The sequence below is a fragment of the Schistocerca serialis genome, chromosome 1 (assembly GCF_023864345.2).
Source record: "Schistocerca serialis cubense isolate TAMUIC-IGC-003099 chromosome 1, iqSchSeri2.2, whole genome shotgun sequence".
NCBI classification, from domain to species: Eukaryota; Metazoa; Arthropoda; class Insecta; order Orthoptera; family Acrididae; genus Schistocerca; species Schistocerca serialis.
In genome coordinates this window covers 292,090,798-292,116,331 of record NC_064638.1, presented here as the reverse complement: position 1 = coordinate 292,116,331, position 25,534 = coordinate 292,090,798, and the positions used below count along the sequence as shown (strand labels likewise).

Genomic DNA, 25,534 nt, shown 5'->3' with positions numbered 1-25,534 from the left:
GAGAAAATATTGCTTGACTTGTGAAAGAAACTTCCGAAATATCTGTTCAAAGTGGGGTGTTGGGATATATGAACTACATATTTCATATGCGAATGTGTGTGCGGCAAAGTGTACTGCATGGAGTGTAATAGACCTCTATGACTATGCTTTGTATACTCTGTGGCATTACCTTAATTATATACTGTAATGTGCTATCCTATGTAGCTACGGATGTTAAAATTATTCCTGCATTTTTCATATTCAGAGTTACTTATTTAGCTGTGCTAGTTCCAACAATGCCCTGTGAAAACTAGAGTTTTGCAACAGTTGCCAGCAGGATCTTCTTGCTAATACTGGTGGTTGCTTCAGATATCGCAATGGACAGGACAATATCTCTGTCCACTGCAGTGAAGACTTTACTGTCGGAGTACTGCATTCCCCCTGATCTCAATATGAAACAGAGAAAAGAAACATTCATGCAATAAACAGCTGTAGTATGATACAAATTAAATATATGAATAAAAATCAATTGCCTTTACATGCATTACATTTAATTATGTCATTTTCTCACCTGTATTTGTTAAGGCAGTAAGAACAGCAGTGTGACAGCGTAGTGATGCTAGGTGTGCCAAATTTGTTATAAAAGTCAGTAAATTACTCAATGGACAGTATTTTTCAGTATAGGTATTTCGTTCATTCCAAGCAAGTATCGATTCATGACATCATCATCTAGACACGAGTTGACTGTAATCTGAATCTGTTTTAGCATACTAATAGTTTCTTTCAGGTGATAAATTTTATTGATTATGAGATACAAGTTATTGAAGTTTATTTAGAATGGGAAATGTTAATTAGTAATTGCAGGCCATAAATTATCTGTTTAATATAAAGGTGTTTTGAATTTCGTAAGCATGAAAAAGTGTGAATTTATGTGTGGCTTTTACTCTGAGATGAGTAAAAAAGTGCATGTGTACAGTTTGCTGACCTGCACGGTGAATTTTATTTTTGTGATTGTGACTCGTATGGAGACAAATCCAGTTTCATTTAGACTTTCGTGAGACAGACATATCACAGCATTACAAAAGAGTCATTTAGCCTATTAGGAAAAACGGAAACGTGCGCACTCGATTTGAAATATGTTATACACTAGTGTGTGATCGAGCTGTCCAGCGAATCGCGTACAATAGTTGCAAACACACTTGGACTTAATGCATGAAGTTGGAAATTAATTTTGAGACAAGTGCTAATTTTGACAAAAATGAACTGAAAGTTTATTCAAACTATCAAGGTTCTGTTTTAATTGAGACACCTTGTTGATCACACTGCTTAGCAACACTGTAATGCAGATTAATTAATTCATTAGAACGATTTGCGATGTAATAAGTCCCATTACACATACAAACCATTACACGAAATTTGCTGACCGTATGAGAGTGATTTTATTTCCAGAAATGCCAATAAACTGGCGGTTTCCAAAGTTTAATTACTAACTGTTGTGTAACTTCACTGATTGTCCCACACCACTACTGAACTTGTTGTATCGTGTCTCTTCACAAGAGATCTCAAGAAGCCAGGATAAACAAGAAGCAAGAAGAAGACTAAAGAAGAGGCATCAGTATAACAGTTTCCAATTCTCTGTTACACCATGTAGGGAATAACAAATGTATATAAACAGGGGCAATAAGAATGGTCACAGGTTTATATGACTCATGGAAGAAAGTCATAGAAATTCTGAAAATCCTGTCCAGCCGACACTTGAAGATAGATGATAATGATCTTCCCAAAACAAACTTACAGTGTTTCAAGAACTGGTATTAAGAATATAGTGCACCTCCACAAATATTGCTCCTACAGAGAGCGTGAAGACAAGAAATGACTATTTACATTAGCAGAGAGGCATTTAAACAATTCTTCCTGCACTTCATTTGCAAGTAGAATGTGAAGAAACCCTAGTACATGGTACAATGGGAAGTACTCTCTACCATGCACTTCACGGTGGTTTGTAGAGTACAGATATTATCCCAAATCATTTCTGATAAATGAAAAGTTATTGTTACGTCTCTAATGACCTTGAACTGACAAGGTTAAACTCTAATCTTCCTTCCCACCTTACCAAGAAGAAATGTTGAGGAGCCATCATGAAATGGTTTGAGAGAATTTACCAGTGGATACAACTCAAGTAAGTTATTTTTAAAACATGTGCAGTTGAGTTTCTGGAAAAGTGGGAATTACCACTACTTCCTCAAAATTTTCAGAGTGACCCTTCTCTAAGTATACGGTCCCCCAGTTAATCATTTTACAACTATTGCCAAAGGAAATATTTTTTTACACACTTTTTGTATCAGGCAGTATCTATCTTTCATGTTTTAACAAAAAATAGTAGACTAACTATTGTGTAAGTTTCATACTATGCACATGTCAAGGGGTGTATTAATGTGAGAATATGAATATGGCTTTCTTTCATGTATGCAATAATACTTGTGCAAGAATTTTTGTTATGTTTCAGTAATGGAATATATTATGAAGCAAAGAAGGCTGGTTTGTTAATGAATGGGGCTACAGTATTTCTCCATGGACAAGCAGACAATTTTGTGGTCAGTATCAGCTACTGAGATAGTAATTATCCTACTCTCCTTGCCCCTTTTCTATTCTTTTCATCAAATGCATAAAATGTAATTTAACATTCTCATCTCGCAGGCTTTCTCAACATGGCTGATAAGGTGTGAAGATTTGGACTTCTGACCATGTCATTACAGTAAATGTGTTGTTGCCTTTAAGGTTAATGGGAAAAATAAGAAACTCTATAAAAACACTGCGCACATTAATTGTTAAATCTCAAGTTGACTTTTAAAAACATGTTGTTCAAATATAAGTGGTGTTTGAGACAAAAACACATTTTTATTTTGTATATGGCTCTTGAAGCATTTACAGAAACAATACGTTGCATTTAAGTCACAGCTGAAACATTCTATTTCAGATCTGAATTTGTGTGTTGTGATAGATTTATCAAATAAGTTAATTGGACAAATAAAAATCTATGCAACAAGCTGTGGCTGAACACACATATAAGAAAACATTATAATTAAGCAAGCTTTCAGAGCCAGTGGCTCCTTCTACAGGAAGAGGGGTAGAAGGTCCTTCTTCAGGCAGAAGAAGGGTTGAAGTGGGAGGAAGAGAAGTGAAGGAAAAGGACTGGAGAGGTCTAGGAAAAGGGATAGAGTTTGGGAAAGCCACTCAGAACCACAGGTCAGGAGAGACTGACTAGATGCGATGAGAAGGAAATCAATCCAATCTATCCAATTAAATTATTTTATCAAAAATTGATTGTTTTCATTGATATATTTGTCAGAACATAACTGTAAATTTCATCATTACAGATCTTTAATACACTGTTCAGTATTAATAATTTATATGTTGCTTGTCAGTGGGTGACAAAAGAATTAAGCCCCCATTTCAAACTTTTGAACACTGTCAGAAAGTTCTTTCTTTACATTCAGTTCCTTTCATCTCAAAGAAATAAGATCCAGGAAGTAGTAATATTCCAGAAAACAATAAAAATACTTTTTTACAGTTAAAAGGGCATCAGACTGATATTTTAACATCATAATTTTCATTCTGCACACAGAAAACATTCCTTTGTGAATGTGAATTTATATAAAAGTTCTACAGAAGAAATGTTTACAGTTTGCTCTGTGGCAGTACAGTGAATGTAAGCTATATTCATATTTGTATTAATAGTACCATTGGTCAGACACCTTCTCCTACTAGTGGGTAACACCTCCATGAATATTATTGATAACAGCTCTGATTTATAAAGATATGAGCAGTCCTCTGCTATCATGATCACCTGTCATCTACAACTCTCAAATGTAATACTTGCAAACCTAAACTTCTGCAGCTGCTGGTAAACCTACATAATGCTACATGGTAATACACTTTTTCCTGAGGATGACTTTTGATTAGCTGAATTGTTTTCACTAGAGCATCACATCAGCCTTATGCCTCATACTATGAATGACAAACACAAATATCACTATGCTGTATTACCTTCCCGAACACACTTAACCATATTCCCCAACTATATTGACAGCCACAACCCACTTCACTCCATGCCACAGTAAAGGCGTTTGCAATTATTACTACCTCCAAAATGAAGGATCAATTATGACGTGAGAACTTATGTGAAATTTCATGATTCTGCATTGGGAACACCAGTCAAAGAGAAGTTTGATAAAGTATAATCAAGCCTGAAACAGCACACAAACAAGTATATTATTAGTCAAAAAATTACATAACTTGCTTGCATAATGGGCAGAGCCTGCTAAGTAGGAGACATCGACGCAGACATCTTGCATGAAATAGGTGACCACAAGGAGTCACTCGGGTTGCAAGAATGCGCATGTCATCGAGACACACGGCACATGTTGGTGTGTCTGCTAATTGTTTATGAGATGCCAAAGGAAACTGTTGTAGCATACGATACTGTTGAATCAGTGGCATCACACATTCTTCCAATGCATAGTCACTTGCTGCCCAAACATTATGATACCTGAAAATGTATAAAACTGAAATGAATTTTTTTTAACTTGAGAGAATAATTTAAATTGAATTAAAGCTCTTAACCTGAATTGTCAAACTTACACAAATAATATCATCATGAGATTTAATGGAACATACTATTACCATACGCAAAATTTAAAATGCAAGAGCATGTTACATCACTTTCTCCTTTTATAGTCTCTCCTGCATATACTAAAAACATTCCTTATGAAAGATACCTGATATTAGATATTTATGCTTGTGACTTTGATAACTAGATGAGAGCAATCTACCGTGTTACTAAGGCTTTCAAACATATTTTTTGAGTTTTGCAAAAAGAATTTTCTGTCCTCAATCTCATTAATTGTTATAATTTTAGCAGTTCTACAACAATTATTTTACTTCAAGCATGAATTAACACATTTTTAAACATTCTAAATATTTCATTAGCTCATAAACCTTTCAGAAACTTTAAAACATCATTAGCTGATGACAGAATATGCAAAATGTCAAGTAAGGTAATATAGGATTCGTTGCATAAGTTTCAGAAGTGTTCAACTTAGTTTTCAGTATTTTCTATCAAAATACTAGAAAAAAGTACTTGTTTTCTCAATTTTCTAATGAAGAAGGTAATGAGATAAGATGTAGCTCCCTTGCTAACCATAGTTCATAGCATCATCTTATAAGGCGTCAGCATATCTGAATTCCACGTTAAGTAGATTAATTTGCAGTAGGGATGCCCAGTGCCTATATTCTTTTATGGACCAGTGGAGGAAAGCATCAGTATTTTTTAGCAAGATAAATTTTGCTGCATAATTGCAAATCATTGTGTATACTATCTAAAAGTATTTGTAGCAAGAATTTCATGTGCTGTCACTAATCTTAATTACCCACTTTCCCAGCATTTTAATAATTATTGATTAGTTACTGGCATCAGTATGCATCCTACTGTTTGTCAACTCTCACATCTCTCAACTGGAAGAACAGGTGCTGGATGACACACAAAATGGTCATTGTCTAATAAAGACATGGAAGTCAAGTGATGGAATTCTCTTCAAAGTAAAGCCATTCATTGTTTATGTCTCCAAAGAAATAAACAAATTCTGGTCCACATTTAATGAGCTAAGAAAAGTTAATGTACACCACAAATTTCACCAGTCCCATGCAACCTCCTCATGGAGATACAAATAGGGGGCTAATATTCACAGAATGTGTAAGGAGAACATATAATCATATTTCACTAAAATACTGCATTCAAGATATCCAATAATCTCATACAGAACTGTAATGTTACATACAGTAGAAAAGGTAGGTGTAAATGCCATCAACATAAGAGATGAGCATTACAGGTGTTTTGTAGGCCCAGTTGTTAAAAACATAAGCTCATATCCATAAGTTATGAGCTCTTTGAGATTCCTCAAGTAATGTGAGGTACAGTGACTATGGATAGACAAATACGTGACCTGGTAACATTCTGACGCAGGATATAGGGAGACGGGTACAAGATACACAAGAAAACTGGGTGCAGGCAATGGGTAGCTTTTACTAAATGTTGTGTCCTCCCTGTGATGGCATAGCATCACACGGCAATACAGAAAATGCCAGCTTGTGATAATGCCCCCCATTCATTCATTCACTCATTGTGTTCTATAGAGCCCAGCAAGTTGGAGAACTGTTAGCAATGTGGATGAGCTGTTACTTTAAAGGCACCCTCCCAAGGTCAGCAATGCTCCATGGTGGTGGTATTAGGCTGTGATTCCTCAGTCTTGAGCGTTTCATACCAATGAAATTGAAGTTCAAAGAGCTCTCACTCTATATATGTGATGTCTTTATGCTGCAGGTACTTGTCTACCACACCAGTCCTATGTGGTATGCCATCATTATTCATCAGACAGAACACATGTCCATAAGCACCAAAAAAAGGAATAAATATTGGTCTGCATGGTGTCAGCCCTATTGGATATCAGTCATCACAGTACTCCTAAGGAAACATATGCAGCGGTGCACATGCTCACACCAATGGGAACTTTTGTCCACTACACTCTCCCTTTTCTACAGAACTGACAGAAATGCATCAAGTCCCATTTGGCAAGAATTACTCTCTAGACTAAACTGTGATGTATATGTGAACAGATCCAACACCATTCATTCATTCATTCATTTCATTCCCATCCCTGTGTTCACACAGTGGGCAGGATACCACATTTCTTGAATGATGCAGTGCCTTTGAAGGAAAACAACCTAAGTCAACAATATGTCACATGCCAGAAGAGGCTGCCATGAGGTTTCTAGCCAGGCCATGTGATATGTCACTTTGATGTCTTCAGGCACTTGCAATATTTTTAAAATATTGATGGTGGGTTGTAATATATGGCTTACCTGGCCCTTACAGCCACTGAATGATTCCTACTTCCTGGAATCTTCACCATGCCTGTAATAAGACAGCTTGGACAGCATTCAACTCCTAGCCAACATTGCACTGAATGGTTGGCCTCTAATCTGCCAGCAATGCTATCATAACAATTTTATGAAAAGGAAAGATTGCTACTCTCCATACAGTGGAGATGTTGAGTCATAGATAGGCAAAACGAAAAGACTGCTAGACAAGTGAGCTTTTGGCCAAAAGGCCTTGTTCTAAAGTAGACAACTTATACACACATTCATGCAATTACAACACACACACATGAACACTGTCTCTAGCTGCTGAAGCAAACTTGGCAGTTGTTCACCATTCAGCTTTGGCAGCTGGAGACAACAGTCATGTGTGTGTGAGTTGTGGTTGCGTGGAAAAAAAAAAAAAAAAAAAAAAAAAAAAAAAAAAACCATATATATATATATATATAAAAACAAAGATGAGGTGACTTACCGAACGAAAGTGCTGGCAGGTCGATAGACACACAAACAAACACAAACATACACACAAAATTCAAGCTTTCGCAACAAACTGTTGCCTCATCAGGAAAGAGGGAAGGAGAGGGGAAGACGAAAGGAAGTGGGTTTTAAGGGAGAGGGTAAGGAGTCATTCCAATCCCGGGAGCGGAAAGACTTACCTTAGGGGGAAAAAAGGACAGGTATACACTCGCACACACGCACATATCCATCCACACATACAGACACAAGCAGACATGTCTGGTCTTTAAATATGTCTGCTTGTGTCTGTATATGTGTGGATGGATATGTGTGTGTGTGCGAGTGTATACCCATCCTTTTTTCCCCCTAAGGTAAGTCTTTCCGCTCCCGGGATTGGAATGACTCCTTACCCTCTCCCTTAAAACCTACATCCTTTCGTCTTTCCCTCTCCTTCCCTCTTTCCTGATGAGGCAACAGTTTGTTGCGAAAGCTTGAATTTTGTGTGTATGTTTGTGTTTGTTTGTGTGTCTGTCGACCTGCCAGCACTTTCATTTGGTAAGTCACATCATCTTTGTTTTTAGATATATATTTCCTACGTGGAATGTTTCCCTCTATTATAACCATATATATATATATATATATATATATATATATATATATGTGTGTGTGTGTGTGTGTGTTGTCTACCTTAGAATCAGACCATTTGGTCAAAAGTTCACTTGTTTGACAGTCTTTTTGTTTTGCCTGTCTGCGACTCACTATCTCTACTATATAGTGAGTGGCAGTCTATCCTTCTTGTAACATTGTCGTTATCCACCCCAGATTTTCCATTGAATAATCCAGTCATGTATGAAGTCATCAAGACATTTCTGCTATGCCATTCTGTTGCCCTAGCACTTGAATAATACATTTCCAATGCACAAAACATGCAGTCAGAATCACAAGTACCCAAGACGTATGCCCACATACACTGTTGCAGATGTAATAAATGATACCATATTAGTGTACCACATAGGTTATGTGTTTCCATTTTGTACCTCCATAGTTTAGTTTACACAATGATGCCATGCTGTAAAGTTTTTTCATGCATCTGGCAGATGCATTAATTCACCCACTGCCACGGGCATATCACGATGTCACGTGAGTCTATCTACTGATGCGGTTCCGCACTTGTCCAGCAGTTCTCGCTGTTCTCTCAAGCCTTTGATATGCAACATTGATAGTGCAGTGATTGACATTTCTGTGTTTATGTTTTTCAATCTGGATCACTATCTGTGTTGTTGGTGCATGTTTAGGATGACTTTCGCTACCCTCTGGACTGTGCTTCTGTTTAGTCACATTCACTTTGTGCACTCTATCATCACTGGCCAGAGGAACTGACTGTCCACCAGTCTAAGAATTACCACCAGTGGGAGTGATTATAAACTGTTCCTATTTGCTGAGGAGTGAAAACTGCCCAGACCTCTTCCCCCTCCAAAGATGAAATCATGGTTGTGATGACAAAGTGATCTGGAGCATAGCCTTAGGTCTAGGTTGTCAGATGGTGAGAGTCTGAATGTGAGTTGGTGAAACTAACTATTGTGAATACAAAATCAAGGCTGTGGTAAAAGATTGATGTGCATATCCTGACTCTTCTTCAAATACTGTCTCTGTGTTGTGTAAACTGAGTTTCTGATAATGACTTTTTTGTGGAGTGTTTACTGAAAAATGTGGGGTAGCAGACCACAATTAATATGGTGTCCATAAAAGTGTATGGTTGTCTGTTGCACATGTCTCATTATCTCCCACTCAAATGCAACATTAATTTGATCTGTGCCTAAAGGTCCAAAGCCCACAAAGAACAATATTGTGCTCTATAATCTCTTTATCTGATGTCTAGACCTTAAACACAATCTGAACACTTAAGAATAACATTAATTTGTATTCACTGGATATGAAATGAAATGAAGTCCCATGCTTCTTGACAGAGCGTAGGGGAATGATGCGGGAGACTCGCACCACCATACTAGGTAAGGTCCTAATGGAGATGGTTTGCTGTTGCCTTCCTCTGACCGTAATGGGGATGAATGATGATGATGAAGATGACACAACACCTCCCAGTCATCTTGGGGGCAGGTGAAAATCACTGACCCCACAGGGAATTTTTTTTTTTTAACAGTACTTAAAACTTTATTCAATTCAAAGGTATATAGTAGATATAAGTTTAGTTTTAAAATTCATTACATTTTGTTTTCAGTTTTACATTTTCATAGTTATTGTTTTTATTGCATTACTGTGTTGAGTTCATTTATTTCATTTCTAAAACCTTTTCCATTTGTATTGAAATTTTGTCAAATTTGTGTCTTGCTGTGTCGTGATAATGGACTTGATCGTTTTTAATTATGAGTTTTTTGGCAGCGATAAATGTGGACAATATTTTTCTAATGTATTAGAAAACAAAAGGACATAGACTTGGCAACTGATTATTTGCTTATTATTGATTTGGTGTAAGAAGGGTGATTTTGCTTTTGCTTTCACTTTAACTATTCCCAGCGTGGGCATTGAAAGAGAACTTCACAGAAGCACTTTGCTGGTTTTTCTGGGATGGCTGGTAGGCATGGCACCATCTGCAGTGGTGGGCTGGAGCAGCGGTGGGCGTTGCCGTGGGCCGCTGCCCTCCCTCAGCTGGGCTCCATCCATGGCGGTCAGGTTGGCAGTGACGGCAGGCGGCAGGGGGGGTTGGCATGGCTCTCTTGTAGGCTGCTTCTATGGCGATTCTCAGGAAGTTCGAGAATTCTGCTTTGTACCTCTTGGATCTTATAGCTTTATTGTTTTCCTCCCATAAGTGCGAGAGGTATTGCATGATATCTTCTTGGTTTTGTTCTATTACTGCATACATGTTTAACCTAAAATCCAAGTGGTGCTTTGTTTCTTTGGTCTGGGGAAAGGTTTTATGTCCGGGGTGGTTAATAATTTGATGTTTATCCTTTCAGGTGTACTTCTGTTTATCAGTGGCATCATCGTTTCGCATGTCTCCCATATTTGTTTCCTTTCTCCGCATTGGAAGTGATGTTCCAAAGTATCATTTTCATTACAGGTCTGACATTTTCCTGATGATCTGAGGTGAATTGCCACTAACCTTTCATTTGTGGGTACAGTGTTGTTTATTGCTTTGTACCATGTTGCTTTGACGTTAGTATTAAGTGTGCTTTCCTGCAGGTTAAGCCACACTTCTCTCCAATTGTGCGTGGGTTTCTTGGATACAATCTTGTTCCATTTCGTTTCTCCTCTTAGTTCCACATAGAGCTTTTTGGTCATCCTCATTCTTGTGTCTCCTGCTGTGCCTAGTATGTAACCTTTTTGCATGAAGTATTCTCCAAGGTATTTTAATTTGTAGGGTACAGCTGGTACGTTTACTGGTGCTTATTCTGAGGCTGGTTGATACCTATTTATCAGGGCAGCTGTGAGGCTGTTTGGGTTCTTCTCTGTAATGCTGATCAGGCAGTGTATCAGCAGTGTGGCACAATCAAACCTGGGACCCTGTGCTCGGGAAGTGAGAATGCTACCATGAGACCACGAGCTGTGGACTCACTGGATATGAGTATGTCCAAAAGACAACATGCAGAGTAACAGTATATAATCTTTCCTTCCATCATTTGGATTTAGCCTCTCATTAATTTTATGTTGCCTTTGGGCATGAAACTTCATATGAGATGTCAGTAAAGCTATGGTGGGCTCGTATAAATTCCAGATACAGTTTTCATAATTTTGTTTCCATTAAATTACATTTGCAAATAAACTACTTAAGTTTCTATTAAGAAAACAAGAAAATGTGTACATCAAGTAACTTTTAATAAAGCTACAGTGAATACATAATAAACAATCCCCTCACATTTTCATTATGAGGTTTTTAGTTAGTTACTTGTTCCATTGATCAATTGTACAGAAAAACCGTTATGATGTGTAACATGTCAAAAGGCAAGGTGCAGGTTAGTAGCATCCATGTCTGTGAAGTTATGTCACCATAACTAAATGGTGTAAATAAAAGAAAAGTTGTTTAGAAATACAGTTTGTATATTACTTACACAAGTATAATACGCAATAACCGGTATTTTGGCCCAGCTAGAATGGAAGCCAGAGCTGAAAGAATCACAGCACCTCCGCTGAACAGTACAGGGAGCCAGTATTCTTCTAAGCCTTCCAAAACTGTCAAATCTAAACTAACCATAGCTTCTATCAGCCAGTGGTTCACGGCAGGCCTTGCTGTGTAGAAAATGACAAAATTATAAAATGAGATTAAAATTACGTTATTTGTTCAAAGTTTCACTACAGCACAGTGGTTAAATAAAATTATTGTCATGAAAGCCTACCAACTGATTACAAGCTAGATTAATGGACAGATCAGAAAGAAGACTTGTAAGAAAAATAATGGCAGTAATGCAAACAAAGGATTGTTTGAAAAATAGAGTACTGAAGAAATTATCAGAATATCCAGAAAATACTAGAAGTAATAATGGAATGTAGGTTGATCTTCTTTTTACATTCTGAGAAAATGAATGGGAAAGATTACCAATTCTAATATGTCTACAAAAATAAATCATCAACATCTTAGATCAAAGAGGCTAAGAAATGCCTGAATAGAAATAATTTTTCAAGAATCAAAAATGACTGAAAGAAGTTTCTTTAGAAAAAATGTGTTAAACTTAGAAGAGTTCCAAGGTGGGGAAACCAAGAAAATAAGAGCACCTTTGATGGCAAAAGAAGAGATGAAATAATGATGGAAGGACAGGAAATAACAATGAAAGGAAATGGTCTGAATTTGGAATGTGACCATCTTTGGTCAACCCAGAAAAAAAGTTGAATAAATGCTTCACAGAGTTCCTGCAGGGTCAGATTTGTATTCAGTCTCAAGTTTTCAATAACTTCCACCCACTGTCATCATCAGGAGAATTAAGCAAGCTGTTAGGTACTTTCTTCAGTTGGCCAAATTAAATCATGAAGACTTCATGAAGTCATCGAAATTCTGTACACTACCAGAGGTTGTGTCACTGTCTATGACTGTAGAATATTAGTAGTAATGCCAATTCTGTTAGATCACAGATGAGTCAACTTACTTCTCTGTTGTGTTTCAGCATCTAGTGCCCAATTTCCATGTACCACTTTGGGTGTAGGCATTGTCCTTGTTGAAGTAGTTGTTACAGATCCGTATCTCGATGACTTCTTTGATGACAGAATCCCAGCAGGTACATTATTTTTGACGAAATGCAAATATTATACCATGCAGCTACTTACTGAGATTCTGTCATCAAAGAAGTTGTTGGGCTCAGAATGAGTAACAACAACTTCACCTGGGACAGCAGCTATACCCTTAGTGGTATGCTGAAATGGACTTGATGGTGAAAAGCAACAGAGAAATCAGTCGAGTCACCACCTTCTAATGAAATCAGGTGAAATTTAACAGTTCATACTTCTTACTATTTCAAAGCTAATTTGGATTGCTTGATCAATTTATATGTCATTAGGTAGGATCTATGTAATTAATTTCATCTTTTGAGCTCTGTAACATAATTCTCAAACTTCATGTCAAAGAACTCACTAATATTACTTCCACTGATTGGTAGGAACATAATTGCAATTTGTTTAACTGCAATTAGAGCTTTTCATTTATGAACAATATAGTAACAAAAGAGATAACAAATACACTGTAATTATAATGTTTGAAACCAGTAACAACTATGTTTGTCATACTGTCTGCTTACTATGTTATTGGCTAACACAACAGCATCTAATTACCTCATTGTTATTGTAATTAATAAAACAAAAACAGATTAACAATGTAAGCAAAGTGTTTATTTGGGTTGTTGTATATATATTGAAATTCTGTGCACACTAAAAAAATAATGTACTCATATTTGAAATACGAAATATGGTAGGAATATTTGGTTTAAAGTAAATTCAGAGAAATTAACAAACATGTAATCATTCTTGAATGAGATTTTCACTCTGCAGCGGAGTGTGTGCTTATATGAAACTTCCTGGCAGATTAAAACTGTGTGCCCGACCGAGACTCGAACTCGGGACCTTTGCCTTTCGCGGGCAAGTGCTCTATCAACTGCGCTACCAAAGCACGACTCACGCCTGGTACTCACAGCTTTACTTCTGCCAGTACCTCGTCTCCTACCTTCCAAACTTTGCAGAAGCTCTCCTGCAAACCTTGCAGAACTAGCACTCCTGAAAGAAAGGATATTGTGGAGACATGGCTTAGCCACAGCCTGGGGGATGTTTCCAGAATGAGATTTTCACTCTGCAGCGGAGTGTGCGCTGATATGAAACTTCCTGGCAGATTAAAACTGTGTGCCCGACCGAGACTCGAACTCGGGGCCTTTGCCTTTCGCGGGCAAGTGCTCTACCAACTGAGCTACCGAAGCACGACTCAGGCGCGGTACTCACAGCTTTACTTCTGCCAGTACCTCGTCTCCTACCTTTCAAACTTTGCAGAAGCTCTCCTGCGAACCACTGGCAGAAGTAAAGCTGTGAGTACCAGGCATGAGTCGTGCTTCGGTAGCTCAGTTGGTAGAGCACTTGCCCGCGAAAGGCAAAGGTCCCGAGTTCGAGTCTTGGTCGGGCACACAGTTTTAATCTGCCAGGAAGTTTCATGTAATCATTCTTGTTTATTAGTATAATTTCACTTTTTTAATGAAATCAATTGTAGCCATTAGGTGATAATATTTTTTGAAATTATCAACAACTTCTGTAATAGTAATTAGCAAATTTGCTGTACACATCATCATCTGTTTGGATGAGTATATAAGACCTACAAGAAATCGCATGGGGAGTCCAGTACAATGCAAGATTTTGAGGAGCACTCTGTGCTGTAATAAATTGTACACTTTAAACATTAACTGACTTGACATGTCTTTTGGGAACTGCAGCATTCTCTGGTATGTCCTCATTTAAGAAAATTACAGGATGAATCATCTGCAGCAAAGCAATGAAATGAAGGTAAGTTCTGGTCAATGCTTATTATTTTGAACACACTGAGTTGCACCCACCCAATTTTAAGAACATTTAGTTTGGATACTGTTAAAAAAATTACATTTTGTACAGATGTTTACTCTGAATGATTTTCTTTTGACAACATTTATCCCCTGCAAGTCGGTTACACCACACAGCATCCCTAACAATGTTTTTCAGACACAGACATAATCCCTGATAGCACATGGAAGTTTGAGGTTTTCTGATCTCTTCATAACCTAACTCAGCCATCTAAATAAAGTACCTAACAGCTTACTGAAATCTCCTGACGAGGATGATAGAGGAAGTCGTCGAAAGTTTGAGACTCAATAGAAGTCTGATATGGCAAGAACACCGTGATGCATTTATTCAAGAATGTTGTCACAAAAATCTATATTGTAAAAACAAAATGTTTTATGAACTTTTCATGCTGATATTTAATAAATTAGGACAGAAAAAGGACAGACCCTAAACAAGTTACATATCAAATATGGCTAAAAAAGATAAAGGTACTAAACATTGTGGACAATGTGTTTCAGCAGGCTTTAAATTTAATGTACAGAAACCTTTCTCTTATACATATCATGGAACATTTATTATCATGAACATAACTTTATAACAAAATTTACATGGGATAAAGGAACTACTGCAGCACCTCTATTATGATTTTGTGTAATTGTCCAAATCAACATTCACATTCAAATGTGATAGTTATTGGTATTATTATTCATAGTAGTTAGATCTGGGTACTTTGGAAATATACACTCCAAGGAGGGGGGATGGGAGAAGCCTGGTGCACCTTGAAGAAATTATCTAAACAGGACAAAAATTGGTACATGTGACGTACATGTACAGGCATACAAATTATTATAGTTTCAGAAAAATTGAATGATTTATTAAAGAGCAAAATCTTCACAAACTGAGCAAGTCAATAACAAACTGGTCCACTTCTGGCTCTTACACAAGCAGTTACACTGCTTGGCATTGACAGATAGAGTTGTTGGATATCTCCTGAGGAAAACCGCGTCAAATTCTATCCAATTGGCACATTTAGACTGTCAAAATCCCAAGCTGGTTGGAGCTCTCTGCCCATAATGCTCCAAACATTCTCAATTGGGGAGGGATCTGGCGACCTTGCTGGCAAAGGTAGTGTTTGGTAAGCATGAAGACAAGCAGTAGAAACTCTCACCATGTGCAGGTGGGCATTATCTTTCTGGAAAGTAAACCCAGGATGGTTTGGCATGAAGGACAACAAAATGGAGCATGGAATATTGTTGACGTACTGCTGTGCTGTAAGGATGCTGCAGGTGACAACCAAAGTGATCCTGCTATGAAGAGAAATGGCATCCCAGAGCATCGGTCCCGGTTGTTAGTTGTATGGTGCGCAGCACTCAGGATAGTATCCTATTACAGTCCAGGGTGTCTCGAAACATGTCTTCAGCCAGGAATCTCATGGACTGGAGTAGAATTGTCTTCAGTGATGAGCCCTGCTTCAAACTGAGCCATGATGCTAAGCATAAGATGTGTCTGGAGATGCCCTTGATAACAGTGGGATGCCAACCTGACTGTCACCCACCATACAGCCTCACGAGGTGTGGTGGTCTTGGGGTGCCATTTCTCTTCATAACAGGACCCCTTTGGTTGTCATCCGCAGCACCCTTTTAGCACAGTGATATGTCATTGATATTCTATGCCCCGTTTTGTTGCCCTTCATGACAAACCATCCTGTGCTTATATTTCAGCAAGACAATACCTGCCCATACATGGCAAGAGTTTCTACTGCTTGTCTTCATACTTGCCAAGCCCTAACTTGACTAGCAAGGTCACTGGATCTCTCCCCAATTGAGAACATTTGTGGCATTATGGTCAGGACCCTCCAACCAGTTCAGGATTTTGATGATCTATTGTGCCAAATGGACAAAAGTTTGGCACAATATCCCTCAGGAGGAGATCCAACAACTCTGTCAATCAATATCAGGCTGAATAACTGCTTGCAAGAGGGCCAGAGGTGGACGAATGCATTACTGACTTGCTCTGTTTGTGAAGCGCTTTCTATTGAACAAATCATTCAGTTTTTCTGAAATTGTAGTCAGCTGTTTTTCTCTGTACATGTACATCATACCTACCAATTTCCATCCCATTTGGATAATTATTTTGTGGTGCAGTGTTTTTTTTTCTGTGTCTTAGAGTGTATATGATACTGCAGTCTCAAACAAAGATGAGCACAAAATTGGAGCTTCGAAAAATTCAATCAGTCACTCAGGTAATAAGTTCTAAAGATCTCATTATGAAGTGGAAATTTCAGGGAAGTTGAATAAGAAATTATCTGTGTACTGCTTGAATGAAGACTTATTTTACTATTTACTCTTTACTATGGTAACAATGATTTATGGTCCCATGACACAGAAAATTAATGGAAACAATTGGTAATAATGTATGCTTCAACATATTGTTTCCTGCTGTATGGTGCCTTGTTGCCTCTTTTTCATGGGGAGAGCATACCTCTGGCAGAAATAAACTGTAATTGGAATGGAGGAAGCATCTTTAACTCTGTAGCAGAATGTAGTAGAGTGCACACTGTTATAATACTCGTGAATGTTTCAGATCTGGACCTTTTCTTCTGGTAGGGAATATTCTTGTCAAGTGATATAGAGAGATGGCCCTCATTGTTCAGCGGAAAGCTGACACTATCTGAGACTGAAGATTCAATAAGAGCTATGGGACATATTTGGATGGGGCAGCTGTGTAGAACACGGCCTCTAAAAGTTAAGGGTCGGGATTTATATCACAGTCTTACTCACAATCAGAATCGTTCATGAGTTTGAAGAAATGTAGTATTTTTTTGAGTCTGGTGTTTTGGTTCCCACTGACCTATACTTACATTATTGTACTATGTATGATTTTAATTGCTTGTTCATTTGTCAAAAGAAATCAAAGAGGTTGAGGAAACAGCTGTTCAGGAATGAAGTCCTGTGTTTTGTTCCTGGACTGGGATTTTATATAACTTTCCAGTCTAATTTCTAAATAACTCCGTAGTTTTCAATACTTTCCCTTCTTTCGCCAGGACGAGAAACATCTGGTCCCAAAATCATATATCTGTTTTACCTTTCTTGTCCTTAAATAAAATTATCTTATCTGACTGCCATTTTTTTATGTAACATTTGAGAATTATAATGTTCACTGCCAACAGAGACATAGTCACCTCTGACTTAAACAACAGCATATAGATATGTGTAAGATAATAGTTGAACATGTTTGTAACTGATCCACGGATAGGATGTAGTTTAATACTGAATCTTATAAAACAAAAATTATGTAGTTGGAAACAAGTAAAATAAATTACTTCTCTCAGTCAGGGCAGAAAGAAATATGCTGATTTGGTGTTGGCATGTTAGTTGAATGGAAAGCAAGTTGAAAATTAAGCTAAAGCGATTAAAGGAATCAGCAAAAAACTTCTATGTCACAATGGATGAAACTTTCGTCTCTGATGGAAGGATATGAGCCTGTCTTAAAATCTCATAATATTTCCCACGAATTTAACATTTAACAACTGTGTTCCTGTGTCCTGCTGAGAAGTGCTGAAAGCATGCAGTACAGCTTACTTGCACTGAGTGTGAGAGCATACATTTAATTTTTATTTTACTACTGAAAATATTAGTATATTTATATCAAAAAAGAAAATTCAGTCAAGAAATTTATTAAAATTACAATAAGACATAGGTACAATTCCTAGTACTACCGACAGAAACATTTCAAAATATAAAATAGTAATCCTAACTTTCGGGACTGTATGTTCCTTCTTCTGGAGGTAAAGAGGCATTACATATTAGTCAAAACAATGTTCTGATAAGTTCATTTCTTCAGGAAATACGTTAGATACATTATCATGAATAGAAAATGAAATAGAACACAATTTAAAATAACACAAATTGTAAACATTCTACTATTCATTGTAATTTTTTGATGGAATTAGGTTATTATACAATGAGCTCTAAATGTGCCACCAAGTACAACCAATTAAAAATCCTTATATGAAATTAACAATACATTATTGTCTCATTCTTATGCCTTAAATTTAAATGATATATACATTTCAGCCTGAGAACTGTACCTGGGAATTCTGTCAACAAGAAGTACATGGCTGTCACAAGAACAAAACTGAAGCTTGGCTCTAAGTCACCAACATGCATTGTAAATGTCACAAGCACCAATGACAAAGCAACTCCTTTGGCAAGCCGTGCCATAATGAAAGCTGTTGTAAGTCGCAACAAGTCAGCTGTAGTTGTATCACTTGAGAGCTGCACCCAGTGCCGTGCCTGTTTCGACAGACACACATGTTTAAAAGAATCAGCCTATCCCTTTTTAACAACAAGCAGTTATAAAAATAATAACAGGCATTGGATCTAGTCATTTTTTACTGAAAAGAATAAGCAACTATCTTTTACTGTGCTTGAGATTTCAAATAGCATTTTGAATCAGCATATTGGTAGAAAATCTTAAACACATCTAATGGAAAAATCTATCTCAATATAAGATTACACAACATTAAATAAGACATCACTAAGACAGAAATAAAAATATGTGTCCACTCATCCATACTTTTAATTGCAGCATAATATTACATACATGTGAATCAAGGTAAAAGATTCTATGAATGACACAGCAAGAAAACTCACAGAGTTGAATGAATGACACTTTAGAAGCAAACATAATATCACCTTCTGTAGAAGCAGAAATTTTAGTTTCTTGCTTAAACAATAGAGCGGATGCTGCAGCACATCCAGAGCTTACCTTACTGTTTAGTGCCACAAGTGAGACTATGCAAATTTGTATCATCAACCCCATTTTGTGACAAAGTGACAAATAGCTGGCTCTGGACATAATAAAAGTAGTCGCCACAGGCAACTAAAATTACTCTTGCCTTCATGATTAGGCTGCTCTCTGTATGCCCATCATACTGTGCACAATACTGGCTTTTCATTTTGGTCTTACTCAGACTTCACATTTGGACTATAATTGAGTGCCATGGCAAACAACAGACTTCCAACAATGCAAGCTCAAATCAGTGCAGACTATCAGAGAACAAGCACAACAGCTAGTACAGCTTGTTTGCCAGTAGCTCTAGTAGCACTTCTCTGCTTTCAGATTACTTGATCTGGAGTAACAGTGCACATTTTTTCTTGCATAGGTAGAACTGGTTCAATTGCTCTATAATTTTTCGCTGCTGGAAGTGCAGCTGTTGTCATACACCATTTGATCACTTGTGTAAAATACTAGAAGGCTATTACAGTCATTAGTTTAAGTTTCACTGATGTCAGAAGAAGCAATTTCAAACATATGCTGCTTGCGTAATAAGGTAGAAAGGAAGGAAGGAAGATTAGTATGTAACATCCCGTCAATGCCGAGTTTATTAGTGATGTATCACAAATTCAGATTGAGGAAAGATGGTGAAGGGCATCAGCCATGTCCTTTTCAAAGGAACCACCACTGAACATGACCTAAACTGATTTAGGAAAAACCATGGATGGCTAATGGAAATTTGAACTGCTGACCTCTTGAATGACAGTCCAGTGTCTTACCACTGTGTCACATTACTTGGTGTTTGGATTGGCGACTCACATGGTTTAAGTAATATGTACAACTTAATGTGTAGTAATGTCCAGTGCCATTTCCCTTATTAAGGACATAATAATTTGTCACATTACCAGTGAACATGTACAGCATGAAGCATTAATACTAACTGATCAGTCATTTGGCCAAGTGCAGCCAGTTACTCAAGCTTTTGCAATATCAAGTCAAACTTCCAGCTCACTACACCACCCTACAGACATAGCTTAAATTATGACCTTTCAATCAATTCACAGGATCCAGAATGAGATTTTCACTCTGCAGCGGAGTGTGTGCTGATATGAAACTTCCTGGCAGATTAAAACTGTGTGCCGGACAGAGACTCGAACTCGGGACCTTTGCCTTTTATGGGCAAGTGCTCTACCAACTGAGCTACCCAAGCATGACTCATGCCCCATCCTCACAGCTTTACTACTGCCGCTACCTCGTATCCTACCTTCCAAACGTTACAGAAGCTCTTCTGTGAACCTTGCAGAACTAGCACTCCCGAAAGAAAGGATATTGCAGAGACATGGCTCAGCCACAGCCTGGGGGATGTTTCCAGAATGAGGAGGAGAGCTTCTGTAAAGTTTGGAAGGTAGGATACGAGGTATTGGCAGAAGTAAAGGTGTGAGGATGGGGCGCGAGTCATGCTTGGGTAGCTCAGTTGGTAGAGCACTTGCCCGCGAAAGGCAAAGGTCCCGAGTTCGAGTCTCGGTCCGGCACACAGTTTTAATCTGCCAGGAAGTTTCAATTCACAGGATTCCATCAGTTCAAGAGAGACTTCCACTTTCCCCACTCTGGTGAGCAATGTGCATTACCATCTTGCAATGACTGCCTCAAAACCCAAAATCTACGAGACTTCTAATGGTGGCCACAAGTGTGCAACAAGAGTGGTATTATTGGCCATCATGTTGATTGCTTTTTGCCACTTATGCTTCTGTTAACCTCTAATGACCACAAATTCCCAAGATATGGAAGTAAATGTGAGGTGGGAGGGTGTTTTAAGATAATGCTTTTTGAAGTTTTACTTTACTACTACTGTTCAATTGGACGTATTCAAGAAACATTGTTCTTTGTCAAATGGTACAGACTTTTTTAAGTTAAAATTACATATTATGTTGCTAACACCATCAAGATCTATAGCACATTGCAATTTACATAAATTTAAAACGAAATAAACTGGGCCCAAATTGAGAGATATTAGTGAATCTTGTGCTGCTTTCTTTTGGCAAAGTATTAGTAATTTTATTCTGTGTTATGGGCAACTGCATACTGGACATCTGTAGGCATTTATAGCACCAGAATTTTAAATGCCTGCTTTTTACATTAAATTTTTAAAATAATATTTCTTCTTTCTCTTCTATACAACTTTAGGGGACTCTTCATCCTCATGAATTCTATGTGAGCTGTCATAATCTTCATATTCCTCACCACTTGCAAACACCCATATGATTAATATTGGGAATAATAGCAGCACATTTCATGGCTTTCAATGAAAGAACATCCTTCTTCAAAACATAACAACATACTTCTGATCCAGAGAAATACTTTGTTTTAACAGCACATTGAATCTTACCAGGGATTCATCTGTTAGTTTTTGCTCGTACATCCATCATTTAGAAAGGCAAGGTGGATTCCAATATTTATTTAGAAATCCATTTGAAGTCATAGGAAAACCAGTCTTCTCCACACCAGCACCTTTCCAAACCTCACTAGAATATTCCTGTATTCACAAGATGATATGATCTCTTCTTCCTTCTGATATTCCTTCTCAATTCTACTGAATACATGATCCCATGGCATAAAACTGTGTCCATGAATAGAAAACTAGAGGGTAAGTTCAGAGAACACTGTAGTACATTCCATAAAATGAGCCAGCATACAGAATTCTTGTTCTGGCTGTTGCTTGAGTCTGAAAGAAGTTCAAGTTTCAATCCTCTCTTACCAATATCTCTAGTCCTCTCTTCCAAAAAATATAGCAGAAAATGCTGTAGTGCAGATGTGACTTCATTTGCACCACTTCCAGTTTCTACTTCACCTCATGTGTACTGAAAAACGTCTTCAGTACCTCATTTTGGTTCATGTATCACCACAGTCAGGTTATAGAATCATACATGTCATGTAGAAAAGACTTCTCCAATAGAAAGGTTTGGCAGAGGTTCATTCCATTGCATGTCAAAGACAGTTTTTACAGCATCTTCAGAGTATTTGTTCATGATGTGTGGAACTACTTTGCATGAGCATTACACACGTCCAGGTTAGTTTTACACATTTCCTGGAATTCTTCAGTTTTTGCGTTCTTTATTTTCAGTTGGAGCTCCTTGCATGTTGAGCAGGTGTCACTGTGAGGGTTACTGAAGCGAAGATTAAAATTCATAAAAGACAGTGTCTTAAATTTTGACACACAACAGCCTTTTTTGCCCACTTGTCTTTGTTCTTCATAAAAATTTTCCCATATCATATTTACATTTAATGTTGGGGCAAATATGACCTACTCATTTTCCCTCTGCTCTAATGACACTCTCTACACTTACATGTCAAAATGTGCTCTTTCACTTCTTGCATCATAACTATGTTGGACTGTGTTGTTCTTGAGCCACCTTTTCATTCCTGTTGTGCAGTTCTTGATGGTGCTGAGCAATCCGAGCTAAGCGATCCCACAATACACATGTTATTTTTTGAAATGTAGCAGCACAAACTGCTACTTTGGATCCATTTTGAAGTATTGTTATATGCTTGTTGACACTGAGTTAGAAGCCTTAGCTTCAGTGGGATCTACACATATCTAGCTGGTGCTGAGCTGCCCATGTAAAATGTTTGACAAAAGGAATGCATCTTACTTGCTCTTGTCTCCCGAAGAATATATAATATTGAAGAATATATAATATTGAAATATGATAAGTCAGCTTAAGATAATTTGCCTGCAAGACAGTCTTTCTCTCCACGGATGCTTGCCTCACTCCTTTCACAATGCCAACAGACAATGTCAGGTGCGGCATTTTGCTTTGAATATCAAGATGATTTTGGTTTGGAGGTGTTTGACTGCTCTGTTTCTCTTCTTTTATGCCCACCATGTGTTTCAACCACAGGAATATTATATTCACCACCAGCTTCCATATTCACTATTTAACACAAGTGTAGTCTTCTACATTCAACTTACACAAAATGGTGGAAACTGGCACTCAAATCATATAACAGCTATCATCAACAAACTTAACTTGATACTGCTCGCACGAACTAAATAGAAACCAGTGCGGTAGTCAATGGGAACTTCCATTGTGGCTAATGTGAGCTCCCATCAGCCACTGTGCTGACTCTCAGTTTAGTTGGCATGTACAGTAATACACACTGCCATCTACTGCCAAGTGAAATAGTTATTCCAGGAGGGCCATAACACAGTCATATAACTACATGCTGTGACACCTATCACACATTAAACAAATTATGAGGAAACCCAGCAATACCTCTAATGTCTTTATTAAACTAAGTAGCATAAAGCAAGCTTTGAAATTACCCCTAGATAAACATGAAGAAAATTTTCCAAAAACAGGCTGTATTCTCTGTTCTATAAGGTGGAATAAAGCAAGTTTTGCTAAATCCGGCTGGATAGGTTTGTAGAGGAAGCTGAACAGCATGTGTTAAGAAAACAAAGCAATTTAAAAGAACCGCATACAGCAAGTTTTGTGAAAATGGTCTTCAATTTTGAAATAGTGTGAGTACTACGAGGCATGTTTTTCAAGTAAGTACCATTTTGAAATTAAAAAAAGGTGTGCTAAGATATCTCAATAATATTATTTTTACATGAAAGCCTGTACCTTAATCTACTTTTCTACATAATTTCCATCAATATTGAGGCCCTTGTCATAACATTGTACCAGTTTTTGAATACCCTCCTCATAGAAGTCTGCTGCCTGACTTGTTAACCACTGCATCACTACTGTTTTGACTTCGTGATCGTCTTGAAGATGCTGACCGCCCAGGTGTTTCTTCAAGATGAAACATGGGTGACCTACATAACACCAGAATCAAAGCAACAGTCCATGGAATGGTGGCTTTCAGATTCACCCAGAAAAGTGAAGTTTAAGCAAACAATTTCTGCACGGAAAATCATGTGCACAGTTTTTTGGGACAGAAAAGGAGTATTGCTTGTAGAATTTATGCCTCATAATGAGACAATCGATGCAGCAGCTTACTATAAGACACTGTTTTCAATTCAGAACAAAAGACATGGCAAGTTGGGCAAGGGCATCGTTTTGCTGCAAGACAATGCCCATCCGCATGTGGCGAATCAGACCAAAGATCTCATCACATCTTTTCGATGGGAAACTCTAGATCATCCTCTGTACATCCCTGATCTTGCACCCAGTGACTAACATCTATTCCTGGGCTTGAAGAAACACCTAGGCGGTCAGCATCTTCATGACGAAGTCAAAACAGTGGTGATGCAGTGGTTAACAAGTCAGGCAGCAGACTTCTATGAGGAGGGTATTCAAAAACTGGTACAACGTTATGACAAGTGCCTCAATATTGACAGAAATTATGTAGAAAAGTAGATTAAGGTACAGGCTTTCATGTAAAAATAAAATTATTGAGATATCTTAGCACATCCATTTTTAATTTCAAAATGGTACTTACTTCAAAAACACGCTTCGTACATGACAAACATATTGTCCAAATTATGAAAATAGTCATGTGTTCTAAATTTAGACTGGACATTTCTCAAAATTGTCACATATTAGCTATAAGACAGCATCAACTCACCTTGAGAGATTGATGAAGATACAACAGCACTGAATAAAACAGCAACAAATACAAACTGACGCATCTCTGATTTGGACACATTGCCTTCTCCATAGTGATGAAAAACAGTATCTAGAATGAATGAAATATTTTGTTCAAATGAACACAGGTGTGGATTAACTTAATGCACCCTTTGTATCACATGTGTGGCACCTGCACACCTGGTTGAGAGTGATGTGCAGTCTAGTTGAAACCCGATTAACAATGAGACGGTGCATGGACACGGACAACAGCCATGCTAGTCTCAGCCACCACGCAGGCCCACGCAGTGCCCACTCATGTACCTGCTCCCACACCTGCCTGGAACATAATCATTACTACTTCATATTTCCAAATGTGAAATCGTATAAATTATGCAAAAATTCATTACATCTCAGCATCAGAAAATAATCAGTAATGCTCACAAACAAATGCACTGACTGACTTTTTCATTGGTTATTGGTAAAATATCTTACGTATTATGAATGAAAACACACACAGCTCTGTGTAACATTCTATAACACTTATTATTTATTAAACAAACAAATCTTCAGCTTTTACGTCAGTGCCAAGTTCAAAGATAAATGTGTGTGGCAGTGAAATTCGTGTAGGGTCAAAAATTTTAAAATAGTGCTTCTACAGAATATCTTGGTTTCTAAAGCTGACAATTTCTGATGTTTGATTTAGCACTGAAATAGGCAGAATAATTTCAGTGAAAATATGATTAGATAAAAATGTGACAGACTAACTTGTGAACTATATAACAAATTACAACAATTGTTCT

General features: G+C 37.6%; 1 protein-coding gene across 3 annotated transcripts in view; it reads right to left on the bottom strand.

The window, feature by feature from the left end:
* Positions 1–2,857: 2,857 nt before the first annotated feature.
* LOC126468751 (uncharacterized) overlaps positions 2,858–25,534 on the bottom strand; it is a 79,165-nt gene continuing 56,488 nt past the window's right edge. For all 3 annotated transcript variants that reach the window (XM_050096576.1, XM_050096577.1, XM_050096575.1), the window contains 5 exons: positions 24,933–25,071; positions 24,733–24,843; positions 18,473–18,677; positions 11,433–11,610; positions 2,858–4,528 (listed from right to left, as the gene is read on the bottom strand). In XM_050096576.1, coding sequence (XP_049952533.1) covers positions 4,267–4,528; positions 11,433–11,610; positions 18,473–18,677; positions 24,733–24,843; positions 24,933–25,071 — 895 coding nt within the window. In that variant the 3' untranslated portion in view covers positions 2,858–4,266. The remainder of the gene's footprint in view (positions 4,529–11,432; positions 11,611–18,472; positions 18,678–24,732; positions 24,844–24,932; positions 25,072–25,534) is intronic.